We start from the raw sequence: 20928 nt of genomic DNA on the forward strand, positions 1-20928 counted from the left end.
GGTGCATTTATCATATACTCTTCAATATGAAAACTAGCCACAACCAACAGTTCCTTTTTTAAATTTTATTAACTCAACTTATTATTCTACAAATCATTAGAATGGAAAATACAGCAACTCGTCTGTAATAACCAAATCACCAACAAGTTCATATTAATTCAACAAACCTTTTTTATCAAAAATTGGTAGCAATTGCCTAATATTGCTGTGCACTTTGGGATTGTTGAAAACCGTGTGACGATACCGAGCTGGTTTCTCACCGGTACCGAATAAAGCTACAAGATCTGCGTCTTCACAATTCTCATTGATGTGAATGGGATGAATAAGTAGACCCGAAATAAAAGCTACAATTGAGACAAGAAATAGCGAAATTATCACACATTCCACACTTGTATTACTGTAGCTACACGTAGCAACGCGAATTTGACATACAATTCTTTTGAATTGTTTCCAATTGTTTCGAAAACGTCAAACTTACAAGCTACTGAAGCTACTCCATTCGGTCGATTGATTCATTTCAATCATCTCACTTCGTTCGGGTTGCAACTATCGTAATTGTCTAAAATCTACCGTCCACCACAGATACGTAAAAAGAATTTTGTGTCAAATTTGAGTTGCTGTGTAAACGTACAGTTAAGAGCGCTCACTCCTTAGCAATTTTCTAGCCTACATTTGTGTGCAAAAATATTGGTTTTTTGATAATTTCTCTGAACCAAAATCTTTTTTTGAAAAAGAAAAACCATTAAAGCATGCAAAAATGTGTTATTTTTAAGAGAAAAATTGGTTTGTGGATGATAACTTGATCCACTTTGAGAAATTTTTGCAAATGTGTAAATTTATATGTTTTGCAAAGGTTTCTCCAAATGGGTTAAGCTATCTACAACAAACCAATTTTTCTCTTAAAAATAACACATTTTTGCATGCTTTAATGGTTTTTCTTTTTCAAAAAAAGATTTTGGTTCAGAGAAATTATCAAAAAAACCAATATTTTTGCGCACAAATGTAGGCTAGAAAATTACCAAGGGGTGAGCGCTCTTAAGCTAAAGCACCGTATCGCATTTGTATTAGCTTTTAAAAGAACTTTCGAGAGCTTTAAGCTTTTTTAATCCACGAGAAGCTCAAAGCTTTCGAAAGTTCTTCAAAGCACCCAAATAACGGGATACGTATACCTTAAGGCTGAATTCACACTCACTCCGTTTTGCTTGACAGGTGTATTTGAACAATAGAAAAGAAATGTGTCTTAGTAAACGAAGACAAAACGGAGTAACGGTGAATTCAGCCTAACACGACAGAGCTGCAACATTATCGATATTATTGCCTGCGAGTAGCATGAAAACAACAAATAGAACTCACCATAGAAGCTATTCTCGTTGAATTGTACGCGAAATTCGTGCAGTGTTGGAATATGCTTTTTGTACCGTAGACTCGTTAGCATTCGGTACAACTCAGAGTGATAAAATTGCACTAACTCGTCTTGGTTGTTCAAGCGCAATTCGTCCGTCAGCGACGTATTGAGAAAATAATGCAAATCAACTGCTGGCGAGGCCCAACAACAAAATTGGAAATCGACTAGCATCATTTTCTCCGGTTCATTTTTTGCATTGTACGTGAACATTGTGTTGTTAACCCATAAGTCGCCGTGAATCAACGTATTAAATTGATGCGGTTTTGCATCGAATGACTGTTTACCTCTTTCGGCCAAACTCAACCGAAGATTCGTTAATTTTTCAGCATAATGACCGTAGTCAGTCCATTTTGAAACCACTTCAATGAGCGTATCAAGCAAACTAAGGTAGAGGTAGTCGAATGTTGTGGTGTTACGATTCAGCATACCTGGAAAATGAATCTTCTCTTGAAAATGCGTATCGGTAATTCGGTTACACAAAAAAAAAATTGAACAAATTCCCCTATATCTAGCTCTTTTCTACATCGAATATTCCTTCTTCCACGAAGCTTCCGGAGAAAATTAAATTCAAGCGAATAACAATGATCAAAGCCCTTTCCCGAAGCAGGTGAGTAAACAATCACTCACCTCATCTGATGCTTCAGTAGCCTTTGTTGTGAAAAGATGTTTGCAACACACTGCGAAGAAAGATTACGTCTGACATGTATAAAGTAGGGTAAGGAAGTTATACACCAGTCACGTATGCGTACTTACGCACGACATGTATTTACATGCATAGTCAATGTATAATATACAATGACTAATGTAAGAAATTCGTATTTTATACAAGACGTACGCATACGTGTCTGGCGTATAACTTCCTTACCACACTGAATACGTGTCAGACGTAATCTTTTTTTTTAAACACATTCAAAATGAAAGTTCCCATTTTTCCTCCGGTGAACAAATAACTATTACATACCGTAACGAAAATTCTTAAAAACACCAAGCTCTCGCTCTTCTAGCACAGCACATGTTGCTGAAAATACAATTTCGAATTTATTTCACAAACGTTCTTCGAACAAGTTGATAGAACCGTTATTTTACCATGGAATTTAGCCAACTTTTTTAAAACAATTTTCGAATGCACAATGTCCAGCCCTGCTACGCTGCTCGGCATTCGATATCCCTTCTGTACTAAATCTTCAAACACAATAGCTTTCTTTGAAAAGCTTACGTACATTGTGCCAGCGAACAATTCACCTCGATGGCCGGCATCATCGAGAAGTATCCTCAATTTTGGTAAAACGCTTTGATACATTTCAAGTTCTTTGTCGAACGCGTTAAGCTCATTGAGAATATGCATCATAAAGTTATCTTCGAAGGCAGCCTTAACTAAGAAAGTTACTGTCCGTTCTATCTGCAAATGATAAACCGAATCAGGAACGTTACCAAACATTCGTGTTATGAGTCGTGTGTCAATGGTAAGATAAGCAATTGCTTCGGATCAAGCTTTGATGGTTAGGATTTCCAAAGAAGTTAAATTACCTCGTCACCAAGGTGATATTTAACGTTAATGCGAAACATTACGCTAGCAAAATTTTCACCTTTTGCCGTTGCCGGTACAATGGTAAAATTTTGAATCGAAACGAAATTGTTTTTGCTGTGCTTTCGGATTGATTTTTCCAAAAAGTTTAAATTTAGCCACTCCGGAATTAGTTGCGGTTCCATTACAGACATTTTCGCTACTATTTTAAATCTCACAATACTGTCTGAAGGTTTTAGATGCAGCTTAACTGTAACTTTTCAAGAATGAAAAGCGGATTTTAAAAGCATTTTCAAGCTCTTATACTAGAAATATTTATTGCGGAGATAATAAACGGCATGACATGCACCACGAAAACAATAAATTTTGATTAATTAATCTCATTCAAAATATTTGCATTTTTGTACAAATATTTACGTCGCGTCGTATGTCTCGTTATAGCTTATAACATGTCTTTTTTACCTAAGAAAGTGTCCAAACGTGCGATGATTTTCGAAAAAATGCATCCTAGTCTTAGGGTTGACGTAGATTGCACATTCCTAGTGTATTATTTGCACTATTTGAAGCTATGAACTGGATGTGGTTCCAGTCAATTTTGAGCCTGTCAGTTACGATTGCTCGTAACCATGATGAGTGTTGAAAATTGTTTAAATTGATAAGAGATATAATCGAAGACATCATGCTTTTCAATGAAAAACAATAGGATTGCTTTAGAATTTTTCAAAGAAATGAATCCAATGACACGGACGTTGAAGTCAAGTCCTTCCACATAAAGTTGTCGTATTCATCAACATCGTTGTCAGAGTCGCAAAGAATTTCTCTGAATTTGGTACGCTAAATGTCGTCCTCAAAAGCCCCGCAAGACAATTCGAAATTTATTGCTCGACGATCGGAATCAGTGGAGATAACAATTTCCGAAAGTTTTTTTTTTGTTGTCATACCATGTCTTCTTCATTCAGTTCTCCTTGAAGAAGTTGTTTGGGCTTTCTCTTCATCTTCCAATGGTTTCATAAGTGGAAACATTTTTGAACGATTGCTCGACCTGATCGACCGGGAATGGTGTATTTTCTCCAGCATCTTTTGTGCAAACTTCTTTTGTTCGAATAACAATTCTATTTCTTCCTCCGTCCTTTATCCAGTTATTTGGTTTAATGCATAGCGATAGTCTATTTTGTAACTGTTTAATGCTCAAATGAAACCAATGGTGGAATTTGCGGGAAAATTCGGCTTGAACTTTTTTCCTTTTCATTATCGAAGGTTGATTTCTTACCTCAAAGTACTTTTAGACTCTTTACATCGAGTTGCATACAACGTTTTATGTCACAGAGGAATCTAAAGTTTGCAAATTTTGCTTATTATGACGCTGAGTGGCATAAATATTTATTAATAACCTATGATGCCAAGATGATTCGTTTCTGAAAATTTACTAACATCAAATGATAAATTGGAACAGACGGATCATGGAGAATCTGTTCCGATCAAAAGTTTCATTGTTTTAATTCCGTTAAGCTTCAAAAGTGGCATTAAAACAATGAAAAATTTGATCGGAACAGATTCTCAATGTTTAGTCTGATTTCCAAGCCTCTATACTTTGGAACCTTTTCAGAAACTACAAACGTAGATATCAATGTAACGACCTTTCCCCAAGTATATAAATACAGCCTTGCTGTTTTCAGCATAAATCGATTTTCAACGAAATTTGATTTTAAAAAATTGGCGCCATTTCACCCTTTTAATTTGAAAGGGCACATTTCGTATTTTTCACGGTGCGGACACATTTCATACTATAGTTTGCCCGAATCCATATGCTTTCAGAACCCTGTATGTAATGTGTACTATGCATATCATGTTATCAGATGTCTGTAGTTGAATTCAAGACTATAGACTGGTACGAGGTCGTGCGGATTGTGTCGCACCAATTTTCATGCAAAAAATGACCACGTCATACAGACTCTTCTTTGGTGAATTTTTTCGTATGAATATTGGTGATATTGGTGTGTCACTCGCGCATTACATAATAGTACCTCATAAATGATAACAGAGGGCGTTCCACGATTTTTTTTGAGTAATGCAGTTATTATGCATCCACAAGTTGACCAATCTACATTTTTCATTGTTGAATACACAATACATACACCTATAACTGTTAGCTTTCAAAAAGAATAGGATTCAGATGAGGATTTGATATGAATTTTGTCAATCACGTTACTTGCTAATTCAAATCTGTGCGCCAAAAATCATCCATTTATTCACCACAACAATCAACTGCTGCCAACGTCATAAGCAAATCAGCAAAAAATGTTGAATGGCATGTCTAACTAACTTCATCAGCTTAAAAAAAGATGGCCGGTCGCGCATTTGTTTAAATCGTCAAAATATCGAGAATAATACTGAAATTAACACAAAAAGACTCAAACTATTCTGATTATTTTGTTGCGAAACCGTTCATCTATCCGTCAAGCGTCGTTTAACAGTCAAATTCTAATTGAAATCAATCAATTGACAGTGATATTTCATCCGGTAGATTGTACGATTGGCTGTCAAACAGAAGTTTATTGGAGTGGTGGTGTTGCAGGCCACTACGATAAATTATTTTGCAATTAAACTACTGAATGGATTGCATTTAAATTCGGACACAGGTGAGATGACATTCAATGCTACGGAAATTGTGGCTAAATGTGACTTCCGCGGGTGTTTCCGATCGCCGATTACAATAAACTTGAAATTGTGTAAGGGCGTCCTCTTTCGCGCGGTGATGTATATATTAGCTGTGCTGAAAACATCGGTTTTTGTTGTAGAAAAGTCAAACACTTTTTTTTTGAATAACAAACCTCATCGGAGAATCTTTGATTGCTCTGACAATATTAACAATTGGAATGTCTCGCTTGGAATTATTTTCGAATGTTTCGTCGATTCATTGAATTTTCACCGAAATTTATTTTGATTTCGATTAAATTTCCAACATTTTATTAGCCTGTTGATTTTGACGGACGACTGATGTGTTTTCTCATTAACCGCCCGTAGGTACAAGTCGTGCAATCTAAATTCAATATGGATGACATCGCAAATCCACCAACTCCACCGTTAGATGATAACACATTAAATGATCTTCCCGGCGAGCCAATCAGTCCAGATGTTTCCGATTCAGATGTTTATCTGAATGCCGAAGACACATTCGATCCCACTTCAACAACGTCCACATCTTCAATATTCCCGAACGCCGAAGCCATCCAAGGTGAAAATGAAACTGGTAACATAGAAGTGTCATCCGATTTCGGTACCGAAGCAACAGAATCACAAGCTGACACAGCGCTACAAACAGACGATGTGGTGGATGAGACAAAGGACGATGAAACGGTTGGAGAAAAGACAAATTTGGAAGATGAAAATCAAAGCGGTCACAATGATGTAATGGAAGTGGACCCCGAAGAACGGCATTCCGACCGCGACGATGTGGACATGAAAGATGTAGATGAAGATCAAAGCGCAGCCAAGGATGTTGAGGGAAAAAGTTGTGACGATCAAACCACAGCCAAGGAATCTCAATTGGACAGTGAGGATACTGAAAATAAGTCCAACGAACAAACCCCCGACAAAGACGATTCCCATGCTGATAACGACACATTGAATCAAATATCCGATCAATCGACAAGAAATTTCGATGATTCGGACTCTTTCCAAACCGACCAAAATGACTCAATGGGTAACGAAAAACATCACACCGAAGAAGTGGACATGGCGAATGTGGAAAATGTCCACAATGCAACGGATAAAACGGCTGAAGATCCATTCGATACCGTGCGAAATAATAGTTCGAATGATGATTCGACCAATGATCATGAGAAGCGTGACGATGCATCGGAGAGTCATAACAAAGAGCAAGATGATGTTCACAACGAGACTGAAAAAGATTATGGAAATGATAGCCACGACGAAACTAATGCTGGAGGTGAGTTCAACAAATTTTCGTATTAATTTTAGAATTGTAGAGAATGATCAGAGGATGTTTAACCGGATTTGTTGATAAGACCATTGACGTGCTCGCCCGAGGGTGACACCATCTGCTCATAAGATTTTTTTTGTCCACTTAACTAACCTCATCGATCATTCTATCCATATTTCAGGCGAAGGCGATGCAAATGATACCACAGATGCGAATGATACCACAGATGCAAATGATACCACAACAGCCGAAGGTATGTAATTTTCGCTATTTAAAAAAGACCAAAATCCGACAATGTCAAATCCCCAACAGGCGATACAGTAGACGATATTGAAGAAGGAAAGGGTGTCGATGAAGAATTGTCTCTGCTTCCGGATGCCGAACGAGAAATATCCGATGCGGACAAAGAACGTGCACTCCAGGCCGAAGAAGATGCTGCCAAAGAGTCAACAAAGCCGAGTGATACTGATCAAGCGGCTGAAATTAATCTAACCGACAATGACGACGATGCTAGTGAGTGTTTTGTTTAATTCGCGACAATTTTCCGTTCCAAATTAAAATTCCTTTTTCGTTTTAGATAAAGATGGTAATGAATTGCCTCCCGACGATACGGAAACGACGGAAAATGCGGATGCTTCAACAGTCATTGAAAATCTGGAACTACTTGCGGCTGCACCGAAAGACGGTGAAATCAAAGAAATCCAAGGAGACTTCCCGGAACAAACATGTTTGGAATGCAGTACAGCTAAGGCGTGCAAGTACACTCTCGTCGACGACAACACAACGAAATTTTTATGCGAAATTGACTGTGTCACAGCATTCCGAGCCAAGACTGATCAACAGTACACCTTATCCGTCAAGAAAGTCTCCATACTGCAGATCGCCGACAGCGAACAGAAATGTGTTCAGTGCGATTCAAGCAAGCCATGCAGATATCGTCTACGCACGTCCGACAAGGCATACGAGTATTTGTGTGGTGACGATTGTGTCACAGCTTTTATCGGCGCTAATGTGGAAAAGTACATAGTGAAAAAGAAACGGTATACCATTGAAGAGATAAGTGAAACCAAGGAGGAGAAAAAGTGTGTCCAATGTGTGGACAATAAATGCTGTCAATTCCGGTTCCAACAAGATGAAGACGAAATATTCATCTGCAACGAAAATTGTGTGAATTTAATGATGAAGGAGCAACCGGATCGATTCCGTCTCAAACGTCGGTCGGTTCGCGTACGTGATCTGCCGAAGCGCGCCGGAATCGGATCAGCAACAATCAGTACATCCGAAGCGGTCCCTGAACAGCCGAAAATAATCGCCCGTACCGAACTTGAGGCAGAAGCCGCTCGTATCGATCGTGATGCCAGTTTTATTCGACGCTGCGCTCAATGCTATGCTACGGTTGTACCAAACGATCGGTCGTTGCTGTGGGAAACGATGGACTTCTGCAACGAAACCTGTTTAAGTCAATATCAAAACGTAGTCGGTGCTTCGTGTACGACATGCCATAATGCAGTATCGATGACCAGTCTGGGCAAATATTGTGTTCGCTTCGGCTACGAAATTCGGCAATTTTGTCAGTCGTCGTGTTTGGATGAATTCAAGAAAGGGTTGAAGGTTTGTTCGTACTGTCAGAAGGACATTTCGAAGGGACCAGATGGATTTTTAGCATCAATTGGCGGACAATTCAAAGATTTTTGCTCGCAATTGTGCATGAAGAAGTATGACGATATGTGTAATCCGAAAAAGAAGGCAAATCAAGGAACATGTTCTGTGTGCAACAACGCGGATCAGGTTAGAGTTGAAGTACTGATTGACGGACGCGATCATGGCTTCTGCTCCAATCCATGTTTCTCTGCCTTCAAGTTCGTTAACAACATATTGACAGGTGAGTCATTTTTGCAGCCATCACGTTCTGCCTCTGAGTGTAATTTTATTCCTCCATTTGATTCATGTTTCCATTTACCCATTTCATTCCAGACAAATGCGCCATGTGTTCCAAATTCTTTGAGCGCAGGTCAAACGACGCGCACACAATTTATCAGGACAAGCAAAACATATGCTCAATGTTCTGCTCGAAGGTCTGCATGAACATTTTCATCATAACGAAACGCCAAATCGTTCCCTGCCAGTGGTGCAAGGTGAAGAAGTACAATTTCGACATGATCGAGAAACATTCGGCTGGCAACAAAATCATGCTGTGTTCACTGAACTGTCTGACATTATGCGAAGTGTCTATGAATGCCATTTCGATGAAAAAACTGCAATGCGACCAATGCGGCACTCTCGTCACACCACAGTACCATTTAACAATGTCGGACACATCGGTCAGAAATTTCTGTACATATCAGTGCGTCATGTCGTTTCAAAGCCAGTTCCAAAGCGCTCCACTAACACTCGAAGACAAAGTGACTGGAGTCAATTCACCAGTGCCGGCTGGCTTACCCAAACGCATCAAACCGGCGGCCACAAAGCCCGCATTACCGACAGTGAATTATTCGAAACAGAAGAACAACGCAAAGTCACGAAAGACTACCACCGCCGCAACTACAAAGGTTCCGATCATTTCGAACGTAACATCATTGGCACCGGGATTGTCAACGCGAAACAAACGTGGCCAGCCATCTATTTCAATGAGTCAATTACAGCCGGTTGTTGAACTGGAGCCACTACCAACGAATATGTTGAACAAAAATGTGAACACATACCAGTCATCCAAACGGAACAACATTTCGTATGACTCGAACAGCTCGCATCAAGCACCAGCGAGAGTCGAAGTGAATACCCAGATTATTACCGTTCCTCCACTGCCCACAAAAGTATCGAATATGACAACGATGTGTAAGCCTTCCGTTGAAAATAAGGAAATTTTATGCAAGCCAACCACTGTGACGATCGGTTGTCAGACGGAAAGTCATCTAGAGAAGAAGTACGTAGTTCCAATACCGGTTCCCATCTATGTCCCAGTGCCGATGCATATGTACTCATTGCCTGTTGTGACACCGGTTCCAATACCATTGCCTATACCCGTTCCTGTATATATTCCGACAACACGAAATTCAGCCAATGGAATTATGAAAGAAATCAAAAAGATCCAAGACAAAATGCCAACAGATCCATTCGAAGCTGAGCTTTTGATGATGGCTGAAATGGTTGCCGGTGACAAAAAGAAGGAAGACACCGAATCCGAATCGGACGAAGAAGACGACTACGGTCCCGAATCCATGAACGAAAGCCATGGTTTGGGTGAGGACATGCTACAGATGGCACTAAAAATGGCTTCCGAATATGACGAGCCGGCCGTTGACCTAGAATCGGCTATGACTGCAAACACAATAACACCGAGTTCACATCCACATCTATCGTACGACGGTGTCGATGACCCGATACAACACCATCACATGATGCTAATGGAACAACAACGCCAGATGCAAGGTGGACAACGAGGCCGCAAACGCGGTCCGATTGCACAAAATCGAAATAGTCGCGCTCAAGTGTCGCCACCGAACAAACGGTCTCGGCGACAAGAAATGCCAGTCATGATACCGCAACCGGAGCCACCGAGAGAGCCAGTCGAAAAAGCTGACGCCAATATGTGCTTGAAATTCACATTCGGCGTGAATGCCTGGAAGCAATGGGTGATGACGAAGAATGCCGACCTGGAAAAGAGTTCAATTCGACGGAAACCATTTAAATCGGAATTGCTGCAATTGACCGCTGATGAATTGAATTATTCACTGTGTCTGTTCGTGAAGGAAGTGCGTAAGCCAAATGGAAGTGAATATGCACCGGATACGATCTACTATTTGGTGTTAGGTAGGCCAAACGACACTCTCCATTTTCGGTGGGTTTTTAATTGCTAAACCTTTGACATCCGCACAGGAATTCAACAATATTTGTACGAGAATGGCCGAATCGACAACATATTCACAGATCCGTACTACGAGAAATTCACAGACTGTTTAGATGACGTTGCAAAGAAATTTTCCGTTCTCTACAATGATTCTCGTGAGTTCTTTCGAATCGAATCCATTTCATGACATTGTTTCCTAACGTTCTCCCGTGTGTTTCAGAGTACATCGTAACTCGGGTGGAGGAAGAGCATCTATGGGAATGCAAGCAATTGGGCGCACACTCACCGCATGTTCTACTCAGCACACTAATGTTTTTCAACACAAAACATTTCAATTTAACGGTAAGCGCTCACATCTCCCAACATATTCGATCGTTTTGTGACAATTATTTTTGCCATTTCATCAAACAGACTGTGGAGGAACACATGCAACTCTCCTTTTCGCACATAATGAAACACTGGAAACGTAATCCGAATCAGGTGGGAGCATCAAAGCTGCCCGGCTCACGAAATGTTCTGCTACGTTTCTATCCGCCACAATCGTCGTTGGGTGAGTTGAGTTTTTCTTGATTTTATTTGTGGGAATAAAAAATCGGTTGGCCGATCCAGAGTGTGTGGAGCTTCGTGGAGTTCTTTGTGTATGAGAACAGTCTCTTAAATACCTAAAGTTCAAAAACATTTTTTGAAGAATTGTCCAACAAGAATTTCATCATAATTTTGATGATTGAGGAATGACCGTCCTCACCAATTTTTTAGTAGAAATCCAGACTTATTGAAGTTCCTCCCAGAAAAATGTATATTCAACGCTAGAAGCCAAAACTAATTTCAAAAAAAAAATTCGAAGCTCGGCTAGTGGGTGATCAAAAACCGAAGACATGCACTTTTCTTACAGAAACTTCTCGAGGTACACGAAACATACATGGTTGTGTGGGGTGTCATTAGAAAGGTAATTTCGGGTGAAAACGTCAACTGCACATATCTCAGTGTGGATGAGCTTAAAACCCAATAAGACCCTATTTTCCCCGAAAGTACATGCAATTATCTTCCTAATGACACCCCACACGACCTGAATTGCTCGTGTAGCTGATGGAATTTCTGAAAGAAAAGTGCATGTTCTCGGTTTTTCATCACGTCCCACTAGACACATGAGCTTCAAACAAAAAATTGAAAGTGGTTTTAGATTCTAAAGTTGAATACCTTTCTGGGCACACACACAAAATTCCACTGGAAAATGCGTCCGACTTCGGTTGGCGGTTTTTTCAAAAGAATCCCTCTCTGAAATCACAAAACATGCCAAGCATTCACGAAATCTGACATCCCTTTCGTATTTCAGACAACAATTCAAGAAAGAAGAAAGTCTACGAGCAACAAGAAAACGAAGAGAATCCACTGAAGTGTCCAGTCAAACTTTACGAATTCTATTTGTCTAAATGGTAAGACTGAATTTGAGCGCAAATTTCCGGACGAACTTTTCTAAAAATCCGTCTAATCATTTCAGCCCCGAAAGTGTAAAAACCCGCAACGATGTATTTTATCTGCAACCGGAACGATCTTGTGTGCCCGATTCGCCGGTTTGGTATTCAACACAAGCACTCGGTAAGGAGTCATTATGCAAAATGTTGCATCGCGTTAAAATGGTCAAGGAAATCAATATCGCCCTATTAACCAGTTAAGAATTAGATGATTAGCACTTTTTTTGGCATTGAATTTGTATAAAAAGAATTTTATGAAACGATGCAACTTGAAGTAAGTATAGAATTTGTGTGCCGAATTTTCCGTTTTTCCAAATCAAATTTTTTTTTATAAACAAAAAGATAACTATAAATGGCGCACCCAATCCCAATATTTTTCCTATTCGGCACGTGAGTGCAAAGCACCAGATTTGAAAATAATTTTTTTTATGAAAAAGAAACAAAATATTGAAATGAAAACATTTATGTAGTAGACTATAAGGATGTAAAGACGTATTTTTGCATACACATCGCGCGCGCCCTACAACCCATTTGAGCGTGTTATGTTTTTCTCGAAAAAAATTAATTCTTTTTCGTTCACATTTTTCTCTTTTCTTCTCTATTTTGTTTGTATTGTATCGGTTCAACGCTACAAAAAGAAACAAATTTAAAGAAAAAATGAAAATTTATGTCGCTAGAATTAGGCATCTAATGTAAGCAAAATTGGACTATGATTTTGAGAGTATAAATTTATGGAATGAGAATTGTAATCAATTTGTTTAGATAAAATGTGAAGTGAGATTCCCATCAGCAAGTGAGAGCACAGTTTCTGTAAAATTGTGTTTTGCTCTGGCCGGAACAAAATGAAAATAAAATTGCAGATAAATGGGGCTCGAATATCTGTATAATGAGCACAACAACAACAAAAAATGAAGGGAAGAAAATGTAAAATATTTTAATTTTTTGGTGTCAATTTTTGAATAAATTGATTCATGTTTATTGATCCTGAGATGTTTGTTTGGATTGTTGCTGGAGAAGAGTTCGACTTTTCTGATAGACGAGGAATTGGTTCGAAATGGCTGATGAAATTATCACATTTCTAAGATGACTTAGATCTCTATGCTGTCGTGTTAACCCAAAAACACCGTATGCCATTTGTGACTTACTGCTGATACACGTATCAACGGGAGTTTGACAAAAAAAAATTTGTTTTGAGGCCTTTTCCAATTTTTTTTTTTTTTGAAACGTCAGACTTGCGAAAGTTGTCGCAAGTTTGACATTTCCAAACAATTGGAAAAGGCCTGAAAACAAAAGAATTTTTTGTCAAACTCGCGTTGCTATGTGTTGCTACAGTTAGCTTTTAAGGAGATTTCGAGAGCTTTAATCTTCTTTTCTGTTCCACTTTTCCATTCGATCTAAAAAAAAACCTCAGAGCTTTCGAAAGCTACCCAAAAGACACAGACAGTGCGAAACAGTGTTTTGGCTTAGCATGGCAGTATGCTCTTTTCAGGCCTCTCACACCTCCTTATTTCCTTATTTTTATAAAAACCTCCTTATTCCTCCCTATTTTATTAAAAAATCCTTATTTTCCTTATTTTTCACAAATTTCATCGACGGAAATCAAAATTAAGAAAAAAAATCGATGCGCGGCAATAATGACAATTTTTATTATTTAACACAAAGAACTCTAATAAAAAGGTGGTGTCGTAGCTCATGATCGTCCCAACAAGACTGGTTTAACATTTTATTTTTGTAGTTCCACACCACCTCTCGGCTCGAGAGTCTCGAGTAGAACTATTTGATTTAACATATAAATCACCCTTAACATTGTCTCAGACATGCGTCCTTATTACAAACAACTCAAGGTTTTAGCCTTATTTACATTTACTTCTTTCAAACTTTCACCAAATTAATATTTTTTCGAAATTCGAACAGGATAACAAACAACAGCCTTTGCAGTTAACGAGATCGAAATCTAATCCTGCAAGTTTTTAAACTTGAGGGTGGGGTCAAGTAAGAATTCATGCCGAAAGTACGTCTTACATTTCAAAAATGTTGTCGCATCGAAAACTAATTGAAAACTGCCACCCTACAAAAACGATAGGTACGTCAAAATAAACAGTGATTCGCTTTATTTTGAATTTTGAAGCGCACTTACAGTGATAATTAGTAAAGCTAAGATTTGCTGAGGATCTAATTCAAGCCTTAAACGCGCTCAAAATATTCAAATTTGCATCGTGCGTGATAAAAGTGAATTTTACGATTCAACTTTACAAAAACGATACGTCAAAATAAACAATAATGCGTTTTATTTTAAAGCTGAGACGGACTTCCGATGTTAATTGCTGTATCTTAGAATAATTTCGATTTTTATAGAAAAATTTCTCCTCATTTTTCCTTAATTTCAACTAACAATTTCCTTATTTTTGTGCTAAAACCACCTTAATTCCTTAATAAGGAGTCCAAATTTAAAGTGAGAGGCCTGTCTTTTGCAAATAGCTTAAAGGGACGGGTTGCTTCTTTTTACTGCATTACGAATATTGGGTGTAAAGATGTGCTGATTTTGTGGGGAGGTGAAATGATCCGAAGAGTAAGAGTAAGTAGAGACGTGGTTGTAACCTAACTGCTGGTTAAACAACTGTTACTGGAGATATTGGGCTCGCCTGTTTTTGAGTTAGGTGTCTTAAGTTTATCTATCAAGTTGATGTGTGATCGTTTAACTTTGATGGATGTTCGTTCATCCTGCTTTGTGTATCTCTTGAAAGACTTTTGGGTAGCCAGTCCGGAACTTAGCAGTTTTTTTAAAGAAAGGAAATCTGTGGAGATTATGAACTTGGTCGAAAGAAGTAAGTCGTGCGCGCTTATAATCACTTCCGCAAGAATAGGCGAGATTCTTTTGATGGCTTTTGTTTCTATCACAGGATTCATTCATCAAGATTTAATGCATGTCCTGATAAACTAATTCCATCTGGTCGATTCTGCTGTGATTGTATGCGTGCGTTCGCATAAATAGGGTGCAGCAATGACTCCGAAGGGAATCCATCGACCTATACAAAATTTTAGATCCTTCCAAAAAGATTCAAGACATGTACGAGTCCTGTGCTAAAGGGACGTATTTTCTGCTGAGAAAATACATTTATTGAGTCCCAATTTGACAATTGGAAATGCAGAAACAAAATTGAAATTTCCGTTATTTTATTCAACAAATTGGTCCCGTAATTTCTCTCCATTTTGTCCCGATAATCAATGCAACGAAATCCTCACTAAAAATGCCCACTTTCAACAAATTTCGGTAAATTATCGACCAAACTTTGTGCATAATCTGGATTGTCGAAAATTATTGTTCGGATTTGTTCGCACTCCTCCGAATCGGATATGAAATTGACGGCATCCTGTAACTCTTTGCGCTCGTTGAAGAATATTGCCGTGTAACAAATCAAAGTGGTTAATCCTGAAAAAGAACAGCAAAATGTTGGACGATCGCGCAAACTTTAACAACTACGCTGAAGATGTCTTCGTACCGTGGTTTCCCTTCTTTTGGATTTCGTTTTGAATATCAGCCAAACTTGGAATGTCTTTCGGATATTTCAGTTTCTTTAAAGTTTCAGCCAAAACGGTGTAGTAGTACTGATAGAGAGTTTGAACATCATTTGTTAAGACTTCCTGGTTGCAAGACGTGTATGTGAACCAGTTCAGGTCGATACCAGGTGATCCGAAAAATCCTTCTTGGTAGTCAATCTGGTGAAGAAGATAAATCAAAAGCGTTTTATAAGGCTTACGACAGGTCAGGTCAGGTTGACCTGATAAGGAAATTGGCTTTGACCTGACCTGACCTGATTTTTCAGGTCATGACCTGATGTGACCACGACCTGATGACCTGAAATTGAATTAGTTTTTTAATCAGACCAATGTGTGCTGAGCGATAAGACTTTGGAAATACGTTGTTTTCAATGTGCAAAGAGATTTTTTACAAAGCCTTATCGCTCAACAGATATTGGTTTGATTAAAAAACTAATTACCTTGCCGGACTCCTGAGATCTCGCGCTACACGCTGGCATTTTGTTTGATCAAAATCCGTCGCGTAGAAAATATCATTTTCTTCCAGGTGGCAGTTGTCAAACTAATACGATTATACTCGATATACGGGATATATTCAAATATACTTGATATACGCTCGTATATCCAGTTTAAATGAAATGAAGGGAATAGCCCTAAAGATTTCTTTAGATTTTTAATAGTCGCGCACGAAATGATTTTTATCTTTGTCGAACTAACTATCAGTTACCTTAAAACACATTTGCCAAGGTTTCAACGAGTGAATATTTGTTATGTAAAAATTTAAAAATTCTCTATTAAACATTTTCCAAAGAAACTTGTCATCAAAGATTTTTAAGTTTTTCATTTTTGTACCGCAACAATTTCAGATCAACCTGAAACCTGTCAGGTCATATTATCAGGTCACTATCAGGTTTCAGGTCAAATTTGACCTGACCTGAAATTTTCAGGTTGACCTGACCCGATAGTAAGCCTTAAAGCGTAAAACTCGGTCTTATCAATCTTGTCACAAACTTACAAGCAACACTTCATCTGCCTCCCCATTATTATCCGAATGAAACATCAAATTATTGATCCACAAGTCTCCATGGTTTAGGACGTTGAAACTTCGATCGTCTCTTTTGAACACATCGACCATTTTCTCTATCACTTGCGTGTGGAAGGTTTCCAACTTTTCAATGTAGCATTGAAGCTTCGGCACCGTTTTCGCGTATTTAATGCAGTTGGCCACCATGTTCTGATAAAATAAATGCAACGGATTGAAGTTCTCCGTTATGTTACTTTGTTTGTGATACTGGAACTTCTCCGGATTCCGTTGATACAGTACCGCCGTGCATGCATGGTATTTGGCTACTTTTTCAAGGACCATTTTACATTCCCTTGAATTTAACCGTTTCTTGCAGTTCTTCATTGCATACCCTTTAGCCGACAAATCCTCTTGAATTATGGCATTGTCGTCAATGTAGATCAATCTCGGAGCAAATACAGTATCATCACCGATTTCCCTCAGAAGCTCCATGCTGTCCTTGATTATGCACTTGTAAGCTTGCGACTCTCTTTCGTATAAATTGTACTCCTCCGTAATTTCGTTCAACGCTGCATCGTCAAGACGCGCTTTTATGATAATCGAAATGTTCTTCTCATTGCGATCGACTCCAGTCGAATATTTAATCGACGCTCGAAACATTGCACTCAAATTGCCATCGCCCTTCGCAGTGGCATGTTTGACGTCATGGTTGATTATATTCACTGCGACGGATTCGTGGCTCTCTAACACTTTTTGCAGGTACGCTTTATTGATCCAATCAAATATTTCGTAGGAAGGTGTCTCGGACATTTTTGTTTGCTGTGAATAGGAAAATTTGTATTTTTAGCTGAGAATATGATAAATAGAACTGCATTTGTGCTATAGTAGCAGGAACAACATAATTTACAGCAAAATTGGTGTTAGGAGGAGTAAGAGGTTGCCTTAACGAAAAAACCAAACCTTAGCCTAGGGAATTTCGTGAATTTTTGATGCGTAAAACGTAAATGACCGAGTCAAGGTTATATGAGTTTATAACCACATTAACCATCAGCAGAATATTACAATCGTTTATTTGTTCAACAAATTTCCAAATTACCACGTAACGAAATTGTGTGAATTTTACCGGGCTTCTTAAAATTAATTAAACGAAAGCCATTAGTACATCCACTTATAAAAATGCAGTTTTCAAAAATAAATTGAATGTTCAATTCAAATCGTTCAATGCACATTCAAAAGTACAAGAGCTGATTTCCCAAAAATTTACTTTCTTCGAGACATAGCAAAGTAAGTGTTAGGATTCACTTTGTTAGGGTTTTTGAGAACTGAAAAATTAACCGCTCCCTATCTGATTTACTTTAAGATATCGTGTTTTATCTAATCAAACCTGTACAGTATCGCATTGATCGTTGGCAAAATATCAGAACAAACAAAATAAAATAGAATCCATCGACATTACATAAGCCGAACCCTAAATTATTTCCATTCTCACAAACACTCACCTCAAAATAGTTAGCAATAAAGCCAATTGCTTTTCAAAGGCTTTTCTTAAATTCCAACAGTTTTACTTCTTACAACATTTTACACACGTTACGTCAGTTATTGTCTCAATCACACTTCATATGTCAACGTGTGGGACTAAAAAACAGAGACTCGCATAAATATTGCTAAGTATTTTGAGATGAGTGTGCCCATCTTAAGCGAAAAGAAACTCTCTATAAAACAAGTGCAGAGATCAAAGGGGAATAAACAATCCAATCAAACAACGTTATTTGCATTACAGGATAGAGTTTGAGCCAATCAGATGATAGTATTTGGCTTACGGTAGAGAAACTTCACATTATTTGCACTTGGTTTATACTCTCTTCCCATCTCCAAAAAAAACACATTTTGAGCGTCTAAGAAGAAAATGTACGGTCTCCAAATTAGACTTTATAGCAAGGTCGATGTTGCATTATCCGAGGTGTGTGGTTTATTGCAGATCCCTGAGATCCCTTCTTTGCGGGCAGCATTGAGTAAAATCATTTCCAAGTGATGACTGATAATAGTGTCAGAAACTTCTATCAATTAAATGAGCCCTTTAAGAGGAAAAAAACCTCGTCTACAGATATATGATAAACTGACCTGAAGAAACATTTTTACAAAGCAATGAACCATAAGTAGAACGTCATTGTGCGAAAACTAATTGGTCTAATGTTAGCGTGTCGTGCATTATAGTTATAGATCATCATGTGTCTCCTATTCATATTTGAATACTAACAATAGAACACTGACCCCATAAAATTAATTGTGTTTGATTAAAGTCAAATTTCAATAAATGTTTATCACGGAATCATATCCACAGTCAGAAAAAATGTGTAAATTATCTTATCTTCGATTTATTTGAGTAATTTCTGTGGGACGAAATCGAATTTCACAACGCGATTAGTCCGACTGTGTATAAAACAACTGTTGCTATCGATGACTTAATTTTTCGTGTGATTACTTATGATGATTCTCCAATTCTATTCGTACCAAGCAGTAAACATTTTTGTCCAACATAAAAATTGACCTTTCATTCATCGAATTCACTCGAATTGATATTTTAAAAAAAATGTAATTCATCGAATCGAAACAACTCCAAAGATCAGTTAAAAAAATTGATTGAACAATGAAATCGATCTCATCGGTAAATATACCGAAAAATAGCATGAAACAGCAAAAAGATTTAGATTCTTTTGGCAAAAATGTTACACCAATCCAATAAAAAACATTTGGTCGCAGACCTTATTAACAACTTTTAATAATTACAAAACATTTATTTACCTGAATGAATTGACTGTGACGATCGAATATACTAAAATTACAATGACTATTAACGTAAAAAGACAACTAAGTCATATGATAGTAGGAACTGAACTAACCGAAATTCAGTGTTGATTAGTCGTTCTCGCTCTTGTCTCTTTATATTTGCCGCATACAAAGCTTCTTTTTTGTTATCCATTAGTAGGTTAATTCATTATCACATTGATTCACACATGCATGCGCGCATATACACATTGAAATTATGATCTGAGCGCGAATATAGTCCATATTATGGTTTGTTTTTGTTTCTCCTGCGCAAGAAACGCAAACGGATACGTTGTTCATATATTTACATGCCAGCGCGCGGTAAAGTGCACTTTATATCACTGTTTGTGACTGTGAAATAGTTATTTTCCTAACGCTCAATAAAATGCTGGAATCGAATTTGCTAAAGAAGCCTTTCAGTATAAGTTAGAAACAAGGATTTTCCTAAACGACGTTGGAAATAAACGACGAAGTCACGATAGTTTAACACTAGTTAGGAAATAGTTGTTTATGACATCGAGTGCGAAGTACTTTATTAGGCTCTAGATGTGTAATTATGACACGAGGCCGCAAATTTTACATATAATGAGTGGCAGAAAAGCGCTTACCGGACGCTAGCATGTAAAATATAATTAGTACCTGAGCGAAAATTTGTTTACTCGCCATTTGGCTCTGGATATAAGCTAATAGCTATTTCTAATTCTAATAGCTATTTTGATAACATGTGCCTAAATGGAAATTCCAATTTAGGCACTAGTTAGCAACAAGATTTTATGTAGAGAATTGGGATCTTCATTTTTCCAAACGTCACTACTTTGATCACACTACTGTACATAAAGAATTTTTAAGAATTTTATTCTTATAATCATTTAAAATTCATGATTATTCCTAAAAATTCTAAAAAAAAAATCGAATTTGAATAATAAACCCTACTTACCACGCTACGATAATTTGTTGTTGAGTTGAAAGGCATATTTTTAGGAATTAAAATCTTAAAAACTCAGTAAAATTTCTTTTTAAAAAAATCAAAAATTCACAATTTTAAGGCATTTTTAGGAATTATTATCGAATCAAATTCCTACAAATAGGCCCTGGTTGTGAGCCTAGCTTTCTCAATAAATCCTCTTCCTTTATTCTAAAGAAAAATTAAGTTTTCAGACTTCCTTCCCTCCGACGAAACGGAGATATAGATGACTACAGACTATAGATTCTAGGCTTTGAAGGAAATCAAAACGACACATTAATCAATTCCATTTCTTACAGGAAACTACGAATTGACGCTTTGAATGAAATTGACGTTTTTTTTTTAAATGTTTATGTTTGGATTGTCGATTGTGATCGACTGATTG

General features: G+C 37.7%; 2 protein-coding genes across 3 annotated transcripts; one reads left to right on the forward strand and one right to left on the reverse strand.

The window, feature by feature from the left end:
- Positions 1-54: 54 nt before the first annotated feature.
- LOC119074994 lies at positions 55-19683 on the reverse strand. Its single transcript, XM_037181396.1, has 11 exons — positions 19556-19683; positions 16745-17572; positions 15693-15909; positions 15436-15622; positions 11007-11026; positions 8193-8324; positions 2933-3189; positions 2492-2804; positions 2367-2423; positions 1354-1833; positions 55-344 (listed from the first exon to the last, which is right to left on the reverse strand). The coding sequence occupies exons 2-11, from the start codon at positions 17561-17563 to the stop codon at positions 154-156; spliced, it is 2673 nt and encodes an 890-aa protein (XP_037037291.1). The 5' UTR covers positions 17564-17572; positions 19556-19683; the 3' UTR covers positions 55-153.
- LOC119074833 (zinc finger MYM-type protein 4) lies at positions 5257-13180 on the forward strand. Of its 2 annotated transcripts, XM_037181128.1 has the most exons (12): positions 5257-5569; positions 5955-6879; positions 7055-7063; positions 7100-7126; positions 7186-7386; positions 7451-8755; positions 8848-10683; positions 10750-10875; positions 10941-11062; positions 11132-11270; positions 12054-12153; positions 12219-12742. In XM_037181128.1, the coding sequence occupies exons 2-12, from the start codon at positions 5982-5984 to the stop codon at positions 12391-12393; spliced, it is 4938 nt and encodes a 1645-aa protein (XP_037037023.1). In that variant the 5' UTR covers positions 5257-5569; positions 5955-5981; the 3' UTR covers positions 12394-12742. The 2 variants fall into 2 exon arrangements, with proteins under 2 accessions (XP_037037023.1, XP_037037022.1); XM_037181127.1 differs by having other exon boundaries at positions 7055-7126; positions 12219-13180.
- Positions 19684-20928: the final 1245 nt, after the last annotated feature.

The sequence above is a fragment of the Bradysia coprophila genome, unplaced genomic scaffold (assembly GCF_014529535.1).
Source record: "Bradysia coprophila strain Holo2 unplaced genomic scaffold, BU_Bcop_v1 contig_151, whole genome shotgun sequence".
Taxonomy (NCBI): Eukaryota; Metazoa; Arthropoda; class Insecta; order Diptera; family Sciaridae; genus Bradysia; species Bradysia coprophila.

Coding starts and splice junctions, on each gene's coding strand:
- LOC119074833 (XM_037181127.1), top strand. CDS start 5,982: ATGGATGACATCGCAAATCCACCAACTCCACCGTTAGATGATAACACA. Junction 11,271..12,053: donor TCCGCCACAATCGTCGTTGG/GTGAGTTGAGTT, acceptor TTCGTATTTCAG/ACAACAATTCAAGAAAGAAG. Junction 12,154..12,218: donor GAATTCTATTTGTCTAAATG/GTAAGACTGAAT, acceptor TAATCATTTCAG/CCCCGAAAGTGTAAAAACCC.
- LOC119074994 (XM_037181396.1), bottom strand. CDS start 17,563: ATGTCCGAGACACCTTCCTACGAAATATTTGATTGGATCAATAAAGCG. Junction 11,027..15,435: donor GTTGAAAGTGGGCATTTTTA/GTGAGGATTTCG, acceptor GAAAAACATTAG/TGTGCTGAGTAGAACATGCG. Junction 2,805..2,932: donor AATATCACCTTGGTGACGAG/GTAATTTAACTT, acceptor TATCATTTGCAG/ATAGAACGGACAGTAACTTT.